Source organism: Ursus americanus, chromosome 31 (assembly GCF_024610735.1).
Source record: "Ursus americanus isolate L20-20 chromosome 31, mUrsAme1.1.p, whole genome shotgun sequence".
Classification (NCBI taxonomy): Eukaryota; Metazoa; Chordata; class Mammalia; order Carnivora; family Ursidae; genus Ursus; species Ursus americanus.
Window position 1 is genome coordinate 22,348,518 of NC_142157.1, and position 23,453 is coordinate 22,371,970.

General features: G+C 45.0%; 1 protein-coding gene across 1 annotated transcript in view; it reads left to right on the plus strand.

The window, feature by feature from the left end:
- The window catches only part of RSU1 (Ras suppressor protein 1), a 185,906-nt gene extending 171,346 nt beyond the window's left edge, over positions 1–14,560 (plus strand). The window contains exon 9 of the mRNA XM_045787797.2: positions 13,946–14,560. Within this exon, the coding sequence (XP_045643753.1) occupies positions 13,946–14,048 (103 nt within the window). The 3' untranslated portion in view covers positions 14,049–14,560. The remainder of the gene's footprint in view (positions 1–13,945) is intronic.
- The last annotated feature ends 8,893 nt before the right edge of the window (positions 14,561–23,453 follow it).

Here is a 23,453-nt window from a genome sequence, read left to right on the forward strand (position 1 = left end):
TATGTGTTTAGAAATAAGATTTTAAAAATACTTTCTGAAATATTGATGAGGGGAAACATTAACTCCCTGTAGTAATTCAGTATAGCAAGTACTGCTGACTCAGAGGGGCTTTGGCCGTTCCGGGGGGAAATATACTGGGCAGAAATCTTGATTAGCAGCTATTTGGGGATGAATATTTTTCCCTGAGAACATAGGTCTGTGTGAATCAATTGATGCAGGACACAGTTTGTTAGTATTTGAAATAACTCTTGTGCACGCATTTCTTTCTCATTTTTCACCCAACTGTCATCCTGTTGGCCCCGTCATGACCACAATGTCATATCTTGGAAACCAGAAGAAAAGAGCAGCCCGGGGTGGTGTTCCATAGATATCCTGGTCCTCTGGCTTCTCCACCTCCTGCTTTGACTTTCACTGTCTGTATTTAGAATGCTCTCGCACCTTCCAGGAGTGTGTTGTGGGTGCGATTCCTAGATGAAACACTTGAGGTTCTTGGATGAGGTCTGTTGTGACAAGCGTGAGCTCTTCCCTCCCCACCCACAGCCACAGTTTTGCTCTGAGTCGACAAGGCCTGTTGGGGGCATCAAACAACGAAAGCTTGAGCCCCAAGGGAGAGTCCCATCCTCTTCTTGATACAGTCCCAGGATCCCCACTCAGATTGATGGCTGATGCATGGATCCTCCAAGGAGATGCTTTTTAACATCAAGCAGAGGCTCACAAACACCTTCGTTTTTAACCTTTTTGCACTTGAAGACCATAAATTTCCCTGAGACTCTTAAAAATCTGATTTACAAAATCTAGGAGGAAGTGGATGAGATATATTCAATCTGCTAAATATGTCAGACTGAAAGTAGTTTTTTAAAGGTCCCCATTCCTTTGTGAGGTATATTTTCTCCACAAAACTCAGAAACATGAGTGTGTAACGAAAGAAGGGTGGGATCTAAAGGCTTGTCTCCTGCTGAGCTCCCATAGGTGTCTCCATTATTCTTTCAACAGTTGTTGGCTTGTTCCCAAATACCACTTTGTTTCCTCGCCACCAAAAGCTGGTCTCCTCCCCTCCTGCAGCCTTTCCTGACTCTTGACCAGTAGTTCGAAGATTGGTATCAGAAATGGCTGAAAAGCACAGTTCAACTTGACAGGCCATGTTCCAGGAGTGGGGTTCTCCACTTTAGAGAGAGCTGTTTATAGGACAGGGGGATTCCGCTTTGCCGGGGAAAGAGCCTAGAGTAATGGATAGAGTTTCCCGGTCTGTAGCTGCTGCTTCCTGAAGTCCCCTTGGTGCGAGAGAGCATCCTAGAGAAAGCACTGTGTGCGTAAGTCCACCTATATGTAGATGGGTGCTTTCTGGTTTTTATTTTTAAGTTTTTCTTAAGTTGTTTTTAATCTCTTTGTGAGTTGAACATGGCTCACCTCACAGAGGAGAGGGGCACATAATACCATGCTGTCTAAGATTGCAAGCATCTTGCCTTAATCTGACCCGAACATAAAAGGAACCTTGGAGATGTGAGCCCTGTAAGGTTTCATTTAACGTGATTTTCCTTGAGGGTTAGACAAGTTAATAAAAGCAAAGTGCTAGGGGGCGCCTGGGTAGCGCAGTCGTTAAAGCGTCTGCCTTCGGCTCAGGGCGTGATCCCGGCATGCCGGGATCGAGTCCCACATCGGGCTCCTCTGCTGGGAGCCTGCTTCTTCCTCTCTCTCACTCCCCTGCTGTGTTCCCTCTCTCGCTGGCTGTCTCTCTGTCACATAAATAAATAAAATCTTTAAAAAAAAAAAAAAAAAAAAAAAAAAAAAAAAAGCAAAGTGCTTACACAAGCTTCGCGTGTAAAGTCAGCCAGTTCCATTCAGATGTCCACCTCTGACGGATGGTTCCAGCTGGGCGAGGTTTGGGTACCGTCTCGTGCAGCGCCCACTCCTCCCATGAGGGGTGTGGCAGCATGCAGTCCAGACAGTTACCGCCCCTATGTAGGTCCAAACACCCCATCTTCTGTCTAGGGGAGCAGATTACCCAGATACCAGATTAATTCCAAAGCCTTCTGAATCCGTTTCAAGTGTTATTTGTTCTGCCTCTGGAACCTATAGGCTTGTACTTAAATTTAAAGAGATGGCTAGCTTTCCGCTGACCTGGCCATGAGTCCCTTGCCATATCAAATCACCAAGTCACCTGGGCAGAGAGAAACTGAGGAAGGAGCAGTCTCAGGAACAGACAGTCCCAATTGTTAGCCACAAAGAGGAAGACGAGGGGGGTAGGAAGATTAATAACCTCTAAATATGCTTTTACTATTTGTCCTTACCTGAAAAACAGAAGAAAGAAAAAGTAAAGCTTCGCTGTTGAGGCACTAATGTTCCTAGTCCTGTGACATTAGCTGTTCATTTGTAATATCACTCTTCTATCTGCAGCCACGCGGCTACTTGCATTCATAGGATATTGCTTCAGGTTTAAATGAGCTGATAGATGGAAAATGCCCACAGAAGCTTCATGCAGAAATGCTAACATACAGTGAGTGCTAGATGAGTTTTGCTATTGTGGTCACTAGCTTCACCACGTTAGGGGTTGTGTACAACCTGAAGCCATTCATGAAGGAACCTTGTGTGGCCAGAAAGACTCTTACCTTTCCATGATTATGAAAATTTATTCTGATTTTTAATTCGTCCAAAGGAAAAAGAGGGAAAGAACCCACTGGTTTTATAATGTTCATTTTAACTTTCATTCCCTTTTAAAAACAATTATTGTCTTCAACGAGGTCTTACTAATATTACATGGGATTAATATTCATTAGAAGCCCACTGTACTTTAAAGGAATTTATGGAAAGCCCTGGTCACGGTGCTGTGAAAGAGAGTCTCCACAAGAGGATGACAGACTGGGCCCCCAGGAGGCCTCACAGAATGGCGCAGTGATGCGTTTCCTCACTTCCAGCCTCACCGGCCGCCTTCCCACCTCAGAAATCCTGCAGAAACAGAGGAAAACACATAGGAAACTGATGTACAAGCCAAGATTCCATAACGCTTGCCTTGGCCTGCATGACACATGCTCTTCCGGTAGTCAGCTCTGGATGGGAAGCTGATCGATTGTCACTTGAAGAGCACGGAACTGAGGACATTGGGAAATAGATGCCTTGGCTAAGATAGTCTTGCAACCTACCAGTGAATATTTATTGGGTGACCAGTGGGTTGCAGGCACTGAAGAAACACAATGATTAAGACAGTCCCTGTTTCAGAGGCACTAATGATCCAGTTGGGGGGCTGTCCACAGAGTTAGATGCTTCCAATATATCCCAGTAAGTGTAGTGATGTGTGCTTCTATTCGGTCAACAAATGTTCATGCCATGCCCATGGCGTCCCACACAGGATACCAAACAAGACAGAAGGCGTTCTTGCTCTCTCGGAGTTAGCCTGCTAGGGAAGGTAGTCAGGAAGGAGCAAGGAATCAAATAAATAAAATATATTGTGACTGTTGGTGTGAAGGAAATGAATGTGGTTAAAAGATGGGTAACGTGGGCAAAAGGACCTCTCTTAGACGAGAGTGATGTGTCAGTCGGACTCAGCATCCTTTTGATGACAAGAAACACAAAACTAAGAGAAGTGCGGATTGTTTCGTTATTTTATACTAAAAATAATCCAGCAATACAATAGACTTCAGGCATGGTATAACGTAAGGGCTCAATATCATTGGACCCCATCCCTCTTCATCGTTCAATTCTGCTTTGTCGGGGCTGGTTTCTCTCCCAGGCAGGCTCTCTTCACAAGATGTCAACATAGCTGACAGCACACCTGGGCTCCTCACTGAAATAAATGGGAAACAAAGAACTTCTCTCCCCGACAGTTTGAGCAAGGATCCTAAGTCTTTCTTTAGTTGGCTCAAGTTGAGCACAGGCTAGTGTATGAACTAGTCATTGTGCCCCCAGGCAAAGGGAAGGGTTTCAGACTGAGCCGGGTTTTGACACTAAAGCCGAGGCAGTACGGCCGTTCACCTCCAAGGCATGAAATCTCTCTGGGTGTCCACACCCTCATCTGTAAGATGGAGATGGTGATCGTGCCTGTCTCTCTCCACGAGAAGAACACTCCAGGCAGAATAAATAGCAAGCACAAACCTCGGAAGGGTGCGGGGGCCTGACATGTTTGCCCATGTGCTAAGGGCTGGAATGTGGAGGGGAGAGAGCTGGCAGGTGCAGCTCAGAGTTAGAAGGGCTGGGGCAGCCGACCGTGTTTGTGTTCTCTGCTTCTTCTTAGAGACATGGTGCTGGGAGGACATGCGCAGATGCACAGGACTCCCAGCCTGGGTCCTCATCACCTTTCTGGGGGTAGGGGGGTGATTCGATGCCCACTGCCAGCATTTACCCTGTTGTTTGTACTGCTGACCAAGACAGACACTCGTGAGGGGCAGAATCTCTCTCCAGCTTTGTTAATACCGTCAGTCAGCTTACTGTCAGGACCCACTGGCCTCGGAGTTGAGCTGCTCTTATTCAGGGTGACTTTTCATGTTGATGCTTTGATCCATTTTGTGTCAATGGCCTCATTGAACACCTAGCTGGATGGTCTTACTGCCTTTAAATTCACGGCTTTGGGTGGTGCCTTACTCTTGCCCCGATTGAAGTAATCTCTCCAGTCAAGTCTTTTTGGCAGGATGTGAGATTTAAAGTAGGCTATATAATCTCAACAAGTAATTTATGGTTATGTTGTATTAATATCCAGATGTCTCTGTTAAGGGATCTGTTAGAGAATTACTTTATTATGTGGCTTGAAAGCCAGATTCAATTTAGTGAATTTTAATAGTAGTGTTTCTTAAGAGTAAATTTGGAAGGGGGCTGATTGCACATATAAAAAAAATTCCTCAGGGGCGCCTGGGTGGCACAGCGGTTAAGCGTCTGCCTTCGGCTCAGGGCGTGATCCCGGCGTTACGGGATCGAGCCCCATATCAGGCTCCTCCGCTATGAGCCTGCTTCTTCCTCTCCCACTCCCCCTGCTTGTGTTCCCTCTCTCGCTGGCTGTCTCTGTCTCTGTCAGATAAATAAATAAAATCTTTAAAAAAAAAAAAAAAATTCCTCACACCCTTGTATTTATGGTTAAGTTTGTATATCTGAGTGTGTATCACCAACACACGCATGTATGTTTGGATGTCTCCATTTTAGTCTCTGCAAATGCTAAGTACTAGATCAAAAAATAGTTCTTTTCATAAAAAATATTCAGGCCAGGTATGGAGTCTATTAAGGAAGCTTGTTTGGGAAAGTTACAAACGCCCTTAGACTGCTTTCCTCTTGCCTTTTAGTTTATTCTGGAAATTGCAACATTTAGCACTTCACAGTTTAATTTAAAAGGATTACCTATTTTCTTAAATGCTTAAGCAGGGAAGCAAGTTGCAGTTATCGATTTTTCTCGGCATGTGTTCCGTGAAAGCTGGATTTGCTGCTTCCCCAGGGAACCTACCCCCTGAACTGCATGCTTGCTGGTGACAGCTCGGACCTCTGATACATAACCAAAGACCTTGCCTAATATCCTTGCAACTGCTCGGGGAATTTTTATTAAGTAAAAGCATCATTAGAGTAGACAGGATGATGAAGTTTCCTGAGCATCTTTTGTGCATGAGATTGTTAGCTTTGCTCCGCCAGAATCCTCATTTCTCCCCTCCAGTGGGGCGGATAGTGAGCCTAGAATGTATGGGGTATTTTAAAATCTGCTTTATATTTTATATTTTTGCATAGCCTAGTATCTGTCTTAGGCCATCTGCGCATTCCTTTTGGCTATTTCCATGGCTTTCAAAATGCATGTTTATACTTTGCTTTGGACTGTGTGTTGGGGATACAGAGGAGCGAGGGGTTGTAATGGAGAAAAACGGGAAAGGCACCCACTGCCGTTAGTGAGCTGCATGGAACCATCTCTTGGAGGTTTGATCTCGAAAAATCATTGCCTTTTGAATTAATGAGATTTCTCCCAGGAATATGGTAACTATTAATTTTTTTTTTCTTCTCTAAGACTCAGCAATTTCTGTGCTAAGGTTCTGTCACCAGCCCCTCATAGCTGCTAGATAGGATAAATAAAGATATTGCAAAATGCTTATTAATAATCTAGGCTTCACACTTTGTCCACAGATTTATTTGTGGAGATTTTAAATTTAGCATCCCACCATAAGATTACAGATTATAAACAGAATTATTTCTCTCCATTATTGTCACCGGCCATATAACTTGGATTTTCAAATTGGTTCTTTTCTTGGTCTGTATAAGGACTTTCCATGGAAACACCCAAAACAACAGGAGGGAGGCATATGACATGAGCAAATGACTTAAGAGCAGCATATTGTACCTCTCATATACCTGGCATTCTGAAACACAATATTTACACAGCACACAATGTGCTTCTTTCTGTGCCTTGAGTATACAGAATACAAAAGAAGTGAACTCTGCAGTCCCCACCCGCAAGAAAATGGCAGGCTTATTAAGAAGACCAATCTGAGAAATCTAAAAAAGATGGGAGACAAGATAATTTAGTGCATTAAGAGTTCAAACTTGGGGGGCACCTGTGTGGCCCAGTTGGTGAAGCATCTGACTTCAGCTCAGGTCATGATCCGAAGGTCCTGGGATCGAGCCCTGCATCGGGGCTTCCTGCTCGGTGGAGAGCCTGCTTCTCCCTTTCCTTCTGCAGCTCCCCCTGCTTATTCTCTCTTTCTGTGTCAAATACATAAAATCTTTTTTTTTAAAGATTTTATTTATTTATTTGACAGAGAGAGACAGCCAGTGAGAGAGGGAACACAAGCAGGGGGAGTGGGAGAGGAAGAAGCAGGCTCGCAGTGGAGCAGGAAGCCCGATGTGGGGCTCGATCCCAGGACCCTGGGATCACGCCCTGAGCTGAAGGCAGACACTTAACAACTGAGCCACCCAGGCAACCCAAATAAATCAAATCTTAAAAAAAAAAAAAAAAGAGTTTGAACTTAGGAGTAATTGCCTGGGTTTGATCTGGGCCTAAACTTGCTAAGCCTCAGTGTCCTCCTTCGAAAAATGAAGAAAAGCCTTTTCTTCCCTGGATTGTTGTGACAGTGAAGGCCGAATGTCTGGTGGCCATAACTGATGTGTCGTCATCGCAGCACTCTGCCGAGACTTCAGAATACCATGCCAAGAGCAGGAACCCATGTATCATCAAGGACTTATTGGTGAAATCCTAATAAATCCCATAGTGTTTTGTAAAGGCAGAGATTGGGGCAGGGGGTGAAAGCTCTGAAAAGCCTAAACATAGGGATGGGATCCGAATTGCAGAAGAGGACCCAGGCAGGCATTCCAGACAGTAGTGAACGCAGATCAGCAAGAAACAGACCAAAAGGGGTGCCGCCTGGCAGGCGGGGCTAATTCCAGGGCTCAGATTGATTTTGCACCATTTTATTTTTCAAACGTACAAAGGAGCCCAAGCCGGTCTGAGTGCCAGAGCACTTGCGAGGTAGACAGTGTGCACATACTCCCATTTGCCAGTGAGGTAACATATTATGGAAAGAGCGGGGACTCTGAGGCTAGTCAGGTGCTAGGTGGCAGAGCGCACCCTCAGGCCATCTTGACTGTCCTCCGCACTGCCTTCCTCCAGGCCAGCCTTCCTGGCTCAGGTGTGCTAGAGAACAGAGAGATGAAGTTGTGTTCTCCTCCCGCTGAATAAAAACACATAGAGCTCTGCTTGGAGTTTCCGATACTTCCCTGGTCCCAGGCCAAGAATTTCAGAGGAAGCGCCAATCAATTTGATTTACTTGGTCACCAAAAAAAAGAGGCAGATGTCAAGATGACTTCAGTGTTTTGATCCTCGAGGTCTAGAGAACTAGAGGGACAGACCTGTGGAAGTCAGGGTGGGAAGCTGTTCTGTGCTTTGGTTGGGTTTAAGGGCTCGGTATCCAAGTGGGAAAGGCCAAAGATGGCGGTGGCTTGGGGGGGGGAGGGGTTCTGGGAGGTGCTGCTCAGAGGTGGTCACTGAAGCTGTAAGTTAGATGTCCTTTCTAGGGAAGAGAAAACAGATAAAAGCAGAAACATAGGGCTGAAGTAGTGTCCAAAGGAGAGACTAGGAACCAAGATGGTGCCTTGCAGCCAAGAGAGGGCATTTTCACAAGGAATGGGGTGGGCCCCCGTGGTCTTCTGCTGCAGCCCTGAACGGGTAGAGGGTCTGAAGGAGAGCCTGGGATCCAAAAGAAACCATCAGCCTCCTGTGGATTATTTCCCACAATGAAAATGCCCATATTCAGTAAAATGTGGCCGTTAGTATTAGGAGCGCATGCGTATCACACTCCTCGAGATGACTTGCGAACTTGATTCGATTCGGGCGAGCTGGAATTTTTTGCTGCAGTCCCAGCCGTCAATGGGCGGTAGCGTGCCGTTGCTTCAGGTGGCCAGCGTGCAGGCTGCTTTAACTGGATGTGTCTGAAGGGATCAGTCAGCTGACCCCGGCGGCCATGGAACCATTTCACAGGGATTCTTCCAGAGGGGGTCGTTGGCAGGAACTCAGCGGGTGGCGCTTGGAGTAGGGCGCACCCCCGCAGGTGAGAACACGCTGGCTTGCTCACCTCCCCCAGCAGACGGCATCCGGAGGCACCCGCCTTTGAGAGTCTCTGCAGTGACGGAAGCAGCCTCCTCAGACTCCTGTGCGTAATGGAACCTCTCCTGTCACTTTGGATTGTTTTTCGTCGGTTTTTCCCACTCCTTCGTCATCTTTCACTTATCCTCTGTCCACCTCCGATCTTGGGGGAGAGGAAGGTTTCTACGACTCTGTGGCATCGGGTCCCTCCTCTGTAGGACTTGAACATCTTGTCTCCCAGCGGCTGCTGCCCTGTCAGTGACCTTGAGCGGGGCTCCCTTAGTCACCACTCTCAAGCTGGCAGGGCCCGATTTCAGTGCCGACCGGAAGCCTCCTCCCTTTGAAGGTCATGATGGCAAGATTGCATTCCTGGCTCTGGTATGTGCTCGAAGGCAACATGTCAGGTGGAAGGAACTAGCCAGCTTAGCCTGAGTCTTGGACCTGTGCGAGAGGTCAGAGGTGTCCACTGCCATTCTGGAATGTCTGCTGTGTCCCTGTGCAGACAAGACCTTTCCCGTGTCCCGTTTATCTTCACCGAAGCCCTACGAGGTAGCTAGCAGTGTTTGTCCTCAGGTTGCAGATACGGGCTTCAAGGGTGGCAAATGAGCCACTTGCCCAAAGTCACATGTCATTGAGGGCGAGCAGGGTGTGGGAAAGCAGACAGGAGTGAAGCCCCAGGACTATTGTCTGGGGATCCCCAGGGCAGGGTGCCGTGGGCTCCAGGAGGGCAGGACAGGTGCTGCCTGAGCAGAGTGCTAAGGAGACACGCTGGTCTGGAAAGTGCCTTGTGCCAGGGTCCAAGGGATGATTGGGATTTTCTCAGATGGAGGAGGTGGAAGGAGCAGGTAGAGTCAGAGAAGCTGTCTTCACTAAGGCCGAGGGGCAAGTATGTCATGTGGGGAGTGGGGGGGCGGATATGGGGTCAGGAGAACAGAGGGCATCCTGAAGGCGGTGACTGTATTCGTTAGTCATGTTTCTTATTTTCTGTCTTTTATGCTGTTTTGACATCTTGGAGGTCTTGCTGGCTGGGGAGAGACTGCCCTATGCAGGGCTAGCTTAATTCCTAGAGATAGCAACCAACTTCATTGCCAGGTTGTTTTTTTTATTTTTTTAAGATTTTATTTATTTATTCGACAGAGATAGAGACAGTCAGCTAGAGAGGGAACACAAGCAAGGGGAGTGGGAGAGGAAGAAGCAGGCTCATAGCAGAGGAGCCTGATGTGGGGCTCGATCCCATAACGCCGGGATCACGCCCTGAGCCGAAGGCAGACGCTTAACCGCTGTGCCACCCAGGCGCCCCTGCCAGGTTGTTTTTGATACATAAACCAACCAGTCCAAAGCTAACACCTCGACCACCTTGAGGCTTCAGGGAACTCACACACACCAAGCCAGTATTTCCCCTGCCCTAAATCACCCCAGGGCCAGATCCCATACAACTGGAGACCACCCTGATAGCCTTGAGTGCCTAGAAATTATTCAAACTGCCCATCCCTAAATTCGCACAAACCCACCCATTCCTTCCCACGAAACCACCATAAAGGACCAGGGTCCTGCTCCCTGCTTTGTTCCCTGTGCCTCCTCACCAACCCTGGCACTTCCCCATGTGGCCTTGGGTGGCGTGGCATGCCCCCTCCTTTTGGGAAACTTCTTTCAATGGCATTGGCCTCTCCGTGCCTCATTCAGTTGGCTCTAGAAGTGAAATCCTGGGTACATTCAAAACACGGGCTAGGGTGTTAGCATCAGAGAATTAGCATCGGAGAATAGAGGGGGGTGGGGACCATCCAGTCCAACTAGAGTAGAGAGGAGACACCTTGCTCCCCTGTTCCCTCTTCTTCTGGTAGAAACAGCACCCATTTTTCCTTTGGGGAAACACTTTGGGGCATACTTTGTCCTTTTTGAAACTTAGTTTAACTTTTCCTTCTTTTCAATGACCTGCTGCCCCCAGAAAGTCTCCCGTTTTTCTTCTGCGGAAGATAAGCAGACGCCTCACTTCTAGGCTGCCCCATCAGGCCCAGAAAGGTCCATTTGCTGCATAAGTTCCCTGTTGTTATAACAAAGTACCATGAACTCGGTGCCTGAAAACAAAACACACGCACCCTCGTACAGCTCTGGAGGTCAGAAGTCTGAAATCAGGGTGTCCACAGGGTTACATCCTGCTGGGGGCTCCAGGGGAGAACCCCTTTCCTTGCCTTTCTAGTTTCTGGAGGCTGCCTGCGTTTCTTGCTGGGAGCCCCTCTCCTCCATCTTCAAAGCCAGCAGTGTAACATGTTCAAATCCCTCTGACTCTGACCTTCCTCCCTCTTATTAAGACCCTTGTGATTGCACTGAGCCCACCCGGAAAATGCAGCTTGTCTTCCCAGCCCACGATCCTTAATCACCTCCACAGAATCCCTTTATGATATAATGTGTTCACAGGCTTCAGGGGTCAGAATGTCAGTATTTTGCAAGGGGAGGGGGAATTATTCTGCCTACCACACTGACTTACCAAATGGAAACCTCATGGCTAATCCCTGGTAGAGCCCAGAATGGAACCCCAGACTTCGGACCCTAAGATGCTTGTCATTCCTGCTCTGCCCCAGTGGTGTCTGCATGTGCACACGGCCACCGGTAAAGCGCCACTGTCGTCTGCCCACGCAGCGGGAGGAGTCAGGGACCGGGCGGAGGGCCCCGCAGCATCCCCGTGTTGCCAGTGACTCAGCGAGGAAGTAGGGGCATGCACTGAGCTCTGCCTTAGTTGCTTTCTTCAAAGAGGATTAAAACCTTTCTCCCAGAGATGCTTGGAGATTTGGCATTGATTGAAAATACCATGTTATTTTTTTTTCAAAGGAAAAAGCCCTAAAGAAGTAATCATAGAATTATCTTTATTAAATCCCTCCAACTACAACCCCATGTCAGCGTGTTATTCAGCAAGCACCCACTGACCACTTCCAGGAGACGTACCGGGTATACTGGGCTCATTTTAACCACTGAAGCTGCCATACTCAGAATACAGCATCATTTTTTTACAGATGGAGAAGCTGAGGCACAGCAAGCGAGGGATGTGGGGGGATGCCAGCCCTTTGCCCAGAGTCCACAGCTAGTAAGTCGCAGAAGGAGGATTTCAATGTCAAGCTCACGAATGCGCTGTCTGATCTGGCCCCATGTAGTGACTTGCTGTGTGACCCCAGGAGGTCCAGGCACAGTGGGGTCTGACCCTACAGAAGGCAGACATTGGAACATTGGAACATTCTAGTTCCTCCATAACAAAAGGAGCCTTGCTGAGTTCTAAACAGCTTTTGTACTCCCCTCTGAGATGACCTTGCTGGTTTACCACGGTCAGGTCCACCGAAACCCCCACTTCTTCCAGGAAGCCCTCTGTGCCCACCTCGGCTCATACTGCTTCAGGATGTGACACGTAGGCCCTTGTCAGATCTTCTCTTCCCTCCTCTGACGTCTCCTTTGTGTCGCTCTTGCCAGATTTCCCAGCTCATGCGCTACGGAGCTGTACTTCTGCAGACTTTTGTAACCCTTAACGTTGAATGCTGTCTGTGAGTAAGAACAGGGATGTTTTTACCCCTTCCAGAAGTAAGGGTTTGGGAAATCGAGGAGAGGTAGATGAGGCCAGATGGAAGCTAGGAATGCACACACTGTAGGACTTTGGAGAGGACTTGGAGCACAACGGCCCCTGGGGACGCCACCCTGCTTTGTGAGCTCACATGAAGGAAGCTGTGTCATAGGAGGCGGGGAGGGGCCGGGCCCGCTAGAGGAAAAAGGATGTTTCAGGGTATGTGTTGCTAAAGCTGAGGAATAAGGGAGGTGTCTACTTCGGCTCCTTCTTTAACCCATTTGATGCCTCCAGGAGAGATGCTGCAGGGGTGAGGGAGAGGGGTCCCCAGATAACAGGACGGTCTTGCCATGGCAAGTTCCTGAATCACCTCTGCAGAGCTCCGGGTGTGGTGTAAGGTGATAGTCAGAGGTGTTTCTCCTATGGCGACACAGGGCGGCTCACTGACTGGCAGGCTGGGCACGACTGGGCCTCTCCATGAGACTGAGCAAAGTCTTGTAAGCTCATTTTTACAGAAGTTGAAAGCTAACTTGCAGGCTGTAATGTTACCTGTCAAAGAGACACATGGTCCCTCCTTAACCCGGGAGACGGTCCCCCTTTTACCTGGAGACGTTCCCATCCCCTGGCTGGACGTGCATCCTCCAGCTCGTAGGTCAGTGCTGCCGGCTCCGGCCTCTGCATTCTGAGTTCCTTGCGAGCAGAGACCTAGCTTCATGGCCACTGCTGGTGGAACCTGCTCGTGGCCCTTCCAGGGAGACACTTGGAAGCCTCTGGAGAAGACCACACTATCACCTATCAACTTACCCCTAATTACTCTATCAATTGGCCAACTCTGTGTGCGAGGTCCATCCATCGGCCAGTCGACCACAGTGTCCGTGACCTCAAGAGCATCAGCCTGTGCCACCAGTTTGCCCGGCAAGGTGCAAGCGTCAAGAGAGTATCGACTCCTTGAGTGGACTTTAGAACAAGGGACACCTTGCACCGGGAGGTCAGTCTCGGGCTCCTCCCCCATCCAGGTGACACAGGGCAGTTGCTGCAAGCAGATCACGCATTGCCTTTGCTGTGGAGGAACGGAGACGCACACCGGGCTCGCTCTGGGACACAGTTATATCCATAAGGGAAGTTAAAGTTGAGCTGTATTTATTTGAGGGTTGGCTTTTAATTTTGTTTAATCAGAATTACTCATAAATTATCGATTAATTACTATCTGCTGTTGGGTTCCATCCTCTCAGCCACAAGCGAGCTTCGCTCTGCGCCGGATGCCTTCCACTATAATTGTAGGGTACTTTGTCAACATTTAATCAACGGTACTTATTAATGTGGCATTGATGTGTGGCCGCCATCCCAGCGCTATCAATCACGGGTGAGCAGCCCAAGCAGGCTTGGACACCATTGCTCTCTGTCACATTATCCAGCCCCCGGGCTTTGCCGGCCAGGCGTGATGTTCACTTTTCACTAAGTGGACACTCTGTCTCTTCAGTTCGACCCAGTTTTTGTCGTTGTCGGCTTCAACACGCACAGCCCTTCAAGCTTCATTCTGGAACAGCTGGGCTGAGCATCACCGGTTCACACAATCCCCAGGTCCCTCTTCCTTTGGGGTTTTCACACACGGCCCAGTGAGTGTGAAATTCCAGGACCCTTATCCAGAACTGACCTCATAGTGTGTTCTGTGTGTGCACGTGTGTGTGTAAGAGAATTTTACAGTCTTAAATAAAATGTCTGACCCGGACCAAGCAGAAGTGATCTTTTAGTTTTCTTTGGCTTCCTGAACATTCCTGGAGATGAATCTCTTCTTTAAAGCCCTCCCAATGAAAGCTGGTCCTGTGTTAGCAAGGTGGATCTCACCGTTTCTCCCTCTCTCTTTGCAGCCTCTACGGCAGACACATGCAAGCAAACCCAGAACCGCCGAAGAAAAATAATGACAAATCGAAAAAGATCAGCCGGAAACCCCTGACAGCCAAGAACAAATAAAGGGTTGGCATGGGCTGAACTTCTGGTTGCTTCTCTCATTCTGACTTCTGTTCTGTTACTGTATCCCACAAATAAATACCATGAGCGTGTGTTGTTTTTTTTCTCTTTCTAGCACTTATCACTTTACCTTTTAAATGCTTTTGGTAGGTGGTAGATTTTTATAAATTCTTAGAACCATTTCCATTTGTTTGCTTAAAAATGCCAAAGACAGGAAACAAAGCTCTAATTCAACTGCAAATTCCATAGTAGGCACAGAGTTCAGTCCCTTGAATAGATGTTCACAAAGTTGCATATTATCAAAAGAATAATTAAAACCACGTGATCATTAAAATGTCACAGTTAACACCGTTCACTCTTCTGTTTATTCATATAACTCATTATTTTGCTTTGTTAAAAGCTTTCCGTAACCATCGAGATATTATGTTAAGTGACAAATAATTTTTAATAAAAATCTTGAATTTGTATCACATGTTGCTTCTTGAATAAAGCACGGTCTGATCTTAGGGTATGCACATCTTTGTTTATTTATTTTTCCCCCCAAGTGATCCCATCCGAATCGTATTGGTTGTAGATGGTAAACTCTGACACGTTTTAGGAAAGAAATGCAAAATTAAATCAGAGTTGGTTTCTTCCCGCATTGATTTGTCAGGTTGTTTTTTTTTTCCCCCTTTGAAGACTGTTGCTAAATTAGGAAGGAGCAGAAAAACAAATCTCTGGGAGACTCTGCCAAAGGATTTGGCAAAGCAGCATTTCTTAGCTGAAGAAATGGTGACTTCTGCCAGTGGCTGGTAGACAAAAGTTGTGAAACGGAGAGAGAAAAACTCAAGTATGTTTCTTGTCACTGCAGCAGATCTGCTCATAGCAGAGCATTCTTCTGCGTGACTCTGACGGTGCCAACGCGGTTGTGCGAATGTGCACACCCCACCCCCAGGGTAGAAACTGCAGCTGCAGAGTCATTCAACAACCAATTGTGTAGCATCTGTGATAGGCAGCTTTGTTCTTACCCACAGTAATACGGATGTAAGTGAAAATAAACCCAAGCAGCATCCTGGCGCTATGAGGGCTGCCAACACCCAGTGTCTCGAAACAAAAGGAGCGTGAAGACGTAACACTCTCGGATGGATTGCGGTGTGTCTACTCCTGTCTTGCCTCCCTCCAGTTTCACAGTGGAGCCCCCAAGAACCAGGACCACTGGGACATGGAAAAAGCCAGAATCAAAACACAACCAAAAAATAAAATAAAATAAATCCCGATTTACGTGGGAGATGGACTTCGCATTTGAATCAGAAACACCACTGATCACGATCTACACTTACTGTTTCTGGAAAACTTCCTGATAGACCGTTCCCGTGGGCTAAGGAATTCCCCGGTGCCGTCTCCTCTTTGGGGTTAGGGTAGACTCAATTTTTCTAGGTGCCGTCTTTGCCTCAGCCTGAATTTTTTAAATTGTTGTGGTTTCTTTTTTTTAGCTCATGAAATTGCTGGAAGAAGAACAATGCCTCTGCTGTTGTTGATTGCAAAGACTTTGTCTAAAATTGAACTAGCAACAAAGCATTAGTAAAAGTATCACAATGTACTCTTCGGAATAATTTCTTTAGAAGATGAACACTCTCGATAGAAATATGGGCAATACACAAAAATTCACGGAGAGGAACTGTCTCTAAGGAACATGGAAAAACGTCCAAACTCACTAGTAATCAAAAAAATACAAATCAAACCAAAAATAAAAATGTGTAACAATGAGAAATGTGCAAATATTTTTTTAAGACTGTAGTTAGTGCTGGGGAGGAACATGAGATAAACATTCTTATCCACTGCTATTGGGAATATAAATTTCTCTCCAGGAAGGTGGTAGCAATTTGACAGTATGTAGCAAAACCTTGAAATTGTGTACTCCGACCCAGAAGTTTTATTTCTAGGAATTTATCCTGAGGACATTATCAGACGTGCACACAAGGAGCTGTATTTGCAAATTGCCCTTATAGCTTTTTTACACAGTGGACACATGGGGAAAAGCAAATGCCCACCCACGGAAGAAGGGTTAGCGGCAGTGTGTTCACATGACAAACTTTTATCCAGACGTTAAAACTTACAGAACAATAGCTAAGGGCAAAGGGAGATAATCCTATGCTCCAGTTAAGTAAAAAAGTAAAATTTAAAAAATGATATGGTCCTAGCTGTGTAAAAAGGAAATTGTGTTTGTGATATGTATGTGCAGAAAAATTAAATGGACCAGGATTTTATGGCTGATAAATTGTCTCTCTTTGGAAGGTTAAGATTGTTTTTAACCTTTTTTTTTTCATTTTTTCTAATTTTTATTATTTTTTTTTAAGTTTTCAATCTTAACTCCAATATAGTTAACGTAGTGTTGTGTTAGTTTCAGGTGTACAATGTAGTGATTCAGCAATTCTGTACATTACTCCGTGCTTGTCTGGATAAGTGTACTCTTAATCCCCTTCGCCTATTTTTTTTTAATTTCAAATACTTATTCTGTACTTTAAATTTTCTGTAGTGATCATGTGTGCTTTTGTAATCTGAAAATATTAAGTATTCGTTTTCAAAATGAAATATACTATGCAATCCAGAAAATAGTATATATTTGAATTCAAGCATAATATAAAATCTCAGGGTGTTTTTTTTCTTGGTCACTGAAGTGAGTTTTTTGCATGTTCTCGTACACTTTTTGGTGACTTGGTACCCTGATTAACATTTTATCCACAGTTCAAAAAGGTAGTTTTCATGGGGCACCTGGGTGGCGCAGTCGTTAGGCGTCTGCCTTCGTTCGGCTCAGGGTGTGATGCCAGCGTTCTGGGATCGAGCCCCACATCAGGCTCCTCTGCTAGGAGCCTTCTTCTTCCTCTCCCACTCCCCCTGCTTGTGTTCCCTCTCTCGCTGGCTGTCTCTCTCTGTCAAATAAATAAAATTTTTGAAAAAAAAAAAGGTGGTTTTCATTACCCAGTTTTACTGAGATATAATTGACATACAGCACTGTGTAATTTTAAAGCGTACAGCATCGTGATATGACTCATATATTGTGAAACAATTACCACAGTAATTTAACATCTATCATTTCATATCAGTAAAAAAAAATGTTTTCTCCTTGTGGTGAGAACTCAGGATTTACTCTCTTAACTTTCAAATATACCATACAGCAGTGTTAACTGGAGCCGTGATGTTGTACCTTCCATCCCCAGGACTTGGTGATCTTACGAGTGGAAGTTTGTCCCTTTTGACCGTCTTCCTCCAATCCCGTCTCCCCACGCCTGCCCCTGGTATCCTCAGGTCTGATCTCTTTTTCTAGGAGTTTTGTTTGGTTTTGTTTTTTAGATTTTACAAGTAAATGAGATCATGAAGTGTTTATGTTTTCTGGGACTAATTTCACCTAGCATAATGCCCTTGAGGTCCATCCATGTTGTTACAAATGGCAGGATTCTTCTTCTCTATGGCTGAGTAATATTCCGTACAGTAGTATTCCTGCGTATAGACACCGCATCTTCTCTGTCCTTTTACCTATCAGTGGACACTTGGGTTATTTTCATGTCTTGGCTGTTGTAAGTAATGCTGCTGTGACCAAGGGTGTGTAGCTGTCTCTTCAACATAGTGTTTTCATTTTCTATGGATACATTCGCAGAAGGAGAATTGATGGATGGTAGTTCCATTTTTACTTTTTTGAGGAACCTCTGTACTGTTTTCCGTGGGAGCTGCACCAACTTATATTCCCACCAGCGGTGCATGGTGGTTCCTTTTCTCCACATCCTTGCATTGTTTGTTATCTCTTACCTTTCTGGTGATAGCTATCCTGACAGGTGGGAGATGATATTGTGGTTTTGATTTGTATTTCTTTACTGGTTAGTGATGTCAAGCATCTTTTCGTCTGTTGGCCATTTGTGTATCTTCTTCAGAAAAATGTCTCTTCAGGTTCTTTGCCCAGTTTTTAATTGGATAATTTTTTTTGCCCTTGAGTTATATGAATTATTTATGTATTTTGAATATTAACCTCTTATCAGATATATAGTTTGCAGATATTTTTTTCCCATTCTGTAGGTTGTCTTCGCATTTTGTTGATTTTTCTTAAGCTGTGCAGAAGTGTTTCAGTTTGATGTAGTTCCACTTATATATTTTTAATTTTGTGGCTCGTGCTTTAGGTATCATATCCAAAAAATCATTGTCAAGGCCCAGGTCAAGAAGCTGTTTTCCTATATTTTCTTCTAGGAGTTTTGAGGTTTCTTGCCCTACATTTAAGTCTTTAATTCTTTTTGAGTAGTCTAAGATACGGATCTAGTTTTATTCTTTTACATGTGGATATCCAGTTTTCCCAGCGCCATTTACTAAAGAGAACATCTCTTCCCTATTGGGTGTTCTTGGCTCCCTTGTCAAATACCAGTTGACCGTATATGCGTGGGTTTATTTATGGGCTCTTGATTCCGTCCCATTGGTCTGTGTATCTGTTTTTACGTCAGTACCATACTGTTTTGATGACTATAGCTTTATGTAATCATTATAGCTTCATGATACAGCTTGAAATCAGGATATATGACGCCTTCCCCTTTGTGCTTTCTCAGGATTGCTTTAGCTATTGGAGCCTTTTGTGGTCCCATTTATATTTTAGGATTTTTTCTGCTTCTGTAAAAAATGTCACTGGAATCCTGATAGGGATTGCACTGACTCTATAGATGGCTTTTGGGAGTATGGACATTTTAGCTTAAATAAAAATTCTTTCAGTCCATGAACATGAGACCTTTACATTTATCTGTGTCTTCTTTGATTTTTTTCTTCAATGTCTTATAGTTTTCAGGGTCAAAATTTTCTATATCTTTAGTTAAATTTATTCCTTGGTATTCTTTTTGATGCTATTGTAAATGAGATCAATATCTCTCTTTTTTTTTTTTCAGAAAATTTGTTGTTTGAGTGTAGAAACACTACTGATTTTGCATGTTAATTTTGTTTCTTGCAACCTTACCGAATTCATTGATTAGCACTAACAGTATTTTGGATGAGTTTTTAGGGTTTTTTTTTTTAAATGTTTTTTTATTATGTTAGTCACCATACAGTACATCCCTGGTTTCTGGTTCGATGATTCATTAGTTGCGTATAACACCCAGTGCACCATGCAATACGTGCCCTCCTTACCACCATGTCATCTATGAAGAGAGCCAGTTTTACTTCTTCCTTTTCAATATTGATGCCTTTTCTTTCTTTGTCTGATTGCTCTGTCTAGGATTTCCAGTACTATGTTGAATGTGAGTGGTAAGAGTGGGTACACTTGACTTGTTCTTAACCTTAGAAAAAAAGCTTTTAACCTTCGACCATTGAGTAGGTTTTTCATATATGCCCTTTATTGTGTATGTTCTTTCTATTTCTAATTTGTTAAGAGCTTTTATCATGATTGGATGTTGAATCTTGTCAAATGCTTTTTTGTGTCTATTGAGATGATTATGTTTTTTTTTTCTTTCATTCTATTAATAGGATATATTTGTTGATTTGTGTATGTTGAACCATCCTTGCATCCCAAGGGTAAATCCCACTTGATGACAGTCAATGATCCTTCTAATGTGCTGCTGAATTTAGTGTGCTAGTATTTTATTGAGAATTTTTTCACCCATATTCATCCAGAGATACTGGCTTATAGTTTTCTTGTAGTCTCCTTTCTGGCTTGTTATCAGGGTATCGCCGGCCTGGTAAAATGAGTTTGAGAGAGCTTCCTCCTCTTTGCAGACTTCACACCATCTTCCCCCACCCTGGTCCAGGTACTCTGACTTCTCCCCTGGATTATTACAGTATCCTCCATTTGGGCTCCCTGCTTTCGCTCTTGCTCTCTTATAATCTCTGTTCAGCAGTGATTCTTTTAACACAGAAATCAGAACAAAGTTCTGCCCAGGATCTTCCACTGGTGTCTCCAGTAACCATGGTCTGCAAGACTGTGTGTGATCTGCCTTTTCTCCTCTATTTGTCTCACTTGCTTTATTCCAGCCTCACTGGCCTCCAGGCTCTTCTCACTTTGGGGCTTTTGTGCTTTCTGTCCTTTTCCTAGAATGTTCTCTTTCACCAACTTCAAATCTTTGCTAAAAAGTCACTTTCTCAATAAGGCCTACCTTGATCACCCTGTTTTAAATTGCAATTTATTTGGGGACACTTGGGTGGCTCAGTTGTTGAAGCATCTGCCTTTGGCTCAGGTCATGATCCCCTGGGCAGGCTCCCTGCTCAGCGGGGAGTCTGCTTCTCCCTCTCCCTCTGCCCTTCCCCCACACACTTAACCGTCTTTCACTCGCTTGCTCTCTCTCAAATAAATAAAATCTTTTTTTAAAATTGCAGTTTATTTCGTTTGTCACCTTTTTCAAGCGCCAGAATGTATGTTCTGTCATCCCTAGAGTGGAGTCTCCAGGAGGCTGCTTTGGTGCTACTCGTACCAGCGTGTATGACCCAAAAGCCAAATGCATTCACTATGTAGCTTCTCACAAAAAAAGTCCCCCGATTATTGCGTGAACTGTTATATCTCCAGCACTTAGCCCGAGGCCTGGTATACGTTAGGAGCTCTGTAAATGCTTGTTTAATTGAATTCAGTACAATTGTCACTTGGATACTGTAAAGCTAACACTAAGGAAGAAGGAAGGGGATAATCTTAGGCATTCCTGTAGTTTTCTATTTTGTAGTTGAGTCCATTTTATTTAACTTTCTCAAATTTGCATAAGGGAAAAATAATCTCTGAACCCTATAGGTGAGACTTATAGATGAGACTTTATTCAACCCTGTAGAAGTTCAAACCAACTTTTACCTGAACTTTTGGTTTCTCTTGTGATGACCCAGCTGTTGCATACTCGATTATTTAAAACCTTCTTCAAATAACCATCGATTTCTTCTGTAGCCGCTTGGACCGGAAGGGCATTATATCCCTGTCACGCCTTTACATTTAATTTACCTGTTAAGACATCTAGAGGAAAGGCCCCAAAGCAAAATCCAAGCGCTCTGGTCAATGTGAGTCAGTTTCAAAAGAACCTGGGGGTGTTCATCCGAATGCACTTCTCTGGGAAGGGATGTTGAAAGACAGCAGAACCAGCAGCCAAAGTACTACTGGTCTCTGTTGTATCCTGGACACTTTGTGATCATTCATGTGTAGATTTCTTCATCCTAAATATCATAAGATTATACTATGTATGTGTGGGTACATATGTACATTCTGTGTGTCATTGCTCTTTATGTGTATACACATATATGTATACATGTGTGTGTGTATACGTATATATAAAATGCATTTATGTGGATGTGTGTCATTCGTCGTTCCATCCATAGTAATAGGAGACCCCTGTGGTCTTTAGAAATGTCAGATTTGTGGTAGTACTGCAAATAAATATTATGTGGTATTGCCTCTTACCTCATACTCATTTCATACATAATAGAATGTAGTAAGTTGCCATTGCCTGGTTTCCTCCTGAATTTATTTATTTATTTATTTATTTATTTATTTATTTATTTATTTATTTATTTATTTTTAAAGATTTTATTTATTTATGTGACAGAGAGACAGCCAGTGAGAGAGGGAACACAGCAGGGGAGTGGGAGAGGAAGAAGCAGGCTCCCAGCGGAGGAGCCCGATGTGGGGCTCGATCCCAGAACGGCAGGATCACGCCCTGAGCCGAAAGCAGACGCTTAACGACTGCACTACCCAGGCGCGCCCTCCTGAATTTATTTTATGTGACTCTTAGCACTTATTTCCTGATGGACTTCCATGTCTCAGGCACTGTGTTGTTTTGTGGGTTTTTTTTTTTCCCCACTCTTACTCATTGGTTATTGTCATTCTATAGGAAAGGTGACCTCAGAGAAACGAGAGAGCTTTCCTAAAGGCCCAAAAGCCAGTGAGTGGTGGAGCAAGGATGTAGGACAAAATTCTTTTCATTCCTAGAGCAGACGTCCGTTTCTCCATCTGACATTACCGCTCTGCTGTCAAGCAAGACTCCCTTGGTCTCTCAAAAAGGCAACAGTTTCCCTTTGCATCATCCCTCAAATTGGAATGTCTGCTTTTGGTTTCTTGAAATGTTCATTTTATTAACACATTGAAGTGAGTACGTGATGACAGCAAGGTTAGTGAACATTATCCCACTTCTCTAAATGCTGACTTTTGGTTTCCACTCTCTCTGCTTTCGGTGCTTAGGAAGGTGACAGCACCTCTCTGATGGCCAAGAGAAGTATTTACCAAAACAGATAAGCCCCACTCCTGAGAACAGCTCTGGCCTTTTCTTATCTCGTCCAGAATAGCAGCACTCCACACATAACTATTCCACGAGGAACTATTTTACTCCAAATGGGATTCTTTCCCATGGCCCATCCAAGGAGCATTCCCTCCTGAAATAGGTGGCAAGTTTCTTAGGGTTTCATTTTCAAGCAGTTTTGGCCTGGCATGATCAGACCACCTGCGCCTTTGTAGCTCAGAGACCGAGGATAACCCCCCCCCCCTTATTCACCCTGTTGCCCTCCTACCTAGCAGAGGACGTAGAGCCTACTGGGCATTTGGATATCGTTGGACGAATGAATGCTATTTCCACGGGATAGTTCAAACATCTTGCGGCTGTTTCACAGAAGCATTTATGCTAATTTTATAAACGGAGAGGTCATGTGTCATAATGGCATATTTAGGGACATTCTGAAGAATCAGGCAATACCTCTCCTAATGTTGCAGGGCCAGGAACCGGGAGTGAATGAAGGAAACAGGGTTGGGTAAGAATGTAGTGTTACCAGGAAAGGCGTCTGCTTAGGAAAGTTGCTCGTTACCTACTACTTCCGGGTCACATCAGCTCCTCGTGGAAGAGTAGAACAAGCTGTTGGTTATACGGCTGACGGGACACACAGCTCCTTGACGTCAGGGATTCCGTTCTCCCACCTCAGGGAGCATCCCAGTGTCCACATTCACAGGACCAACTTTCTGTCTCCAGAGGTGCCGTCTTCTTGATGCTTCTACTGCCCACTGGCGCTCTGAAATTGGTATTTTCTGTGGACGAGTGTCGTCAGCAAAACTAGCTCGTTCCTGCCCCGGGAGGAAAGCAGCTTCCCCTGGCTAACAATCGAAAGTAGGGAAAGCAGCCCAATCCATTCATAACTCCCCCGGAGTACCGCCCAGAATATCCCTGCCGTCCCAGGCGGGCAGTCTCGCTGCTTGTGTGGGCTGGTGTATTTGTCACTTGTGCAACCAGGATTTTAACAAAGAGCCACTTCTTAAATCACAATGCAGTGCGAGACCAATGTTTCCATCAGGGGAAGCCCTGCCTGGAGACGAGGTCTTAGCTCCAAGCTTGTCCAACCATTTAAAACTCCAGTGTGGGATGGAGCTTTGCTGTTGCCGTTTTGTAAGGATCAGCAATGGAAAAGATTTGGGTGGAAGGCAGTAAAAACCACACTTGATCTAAAAATAAGCAT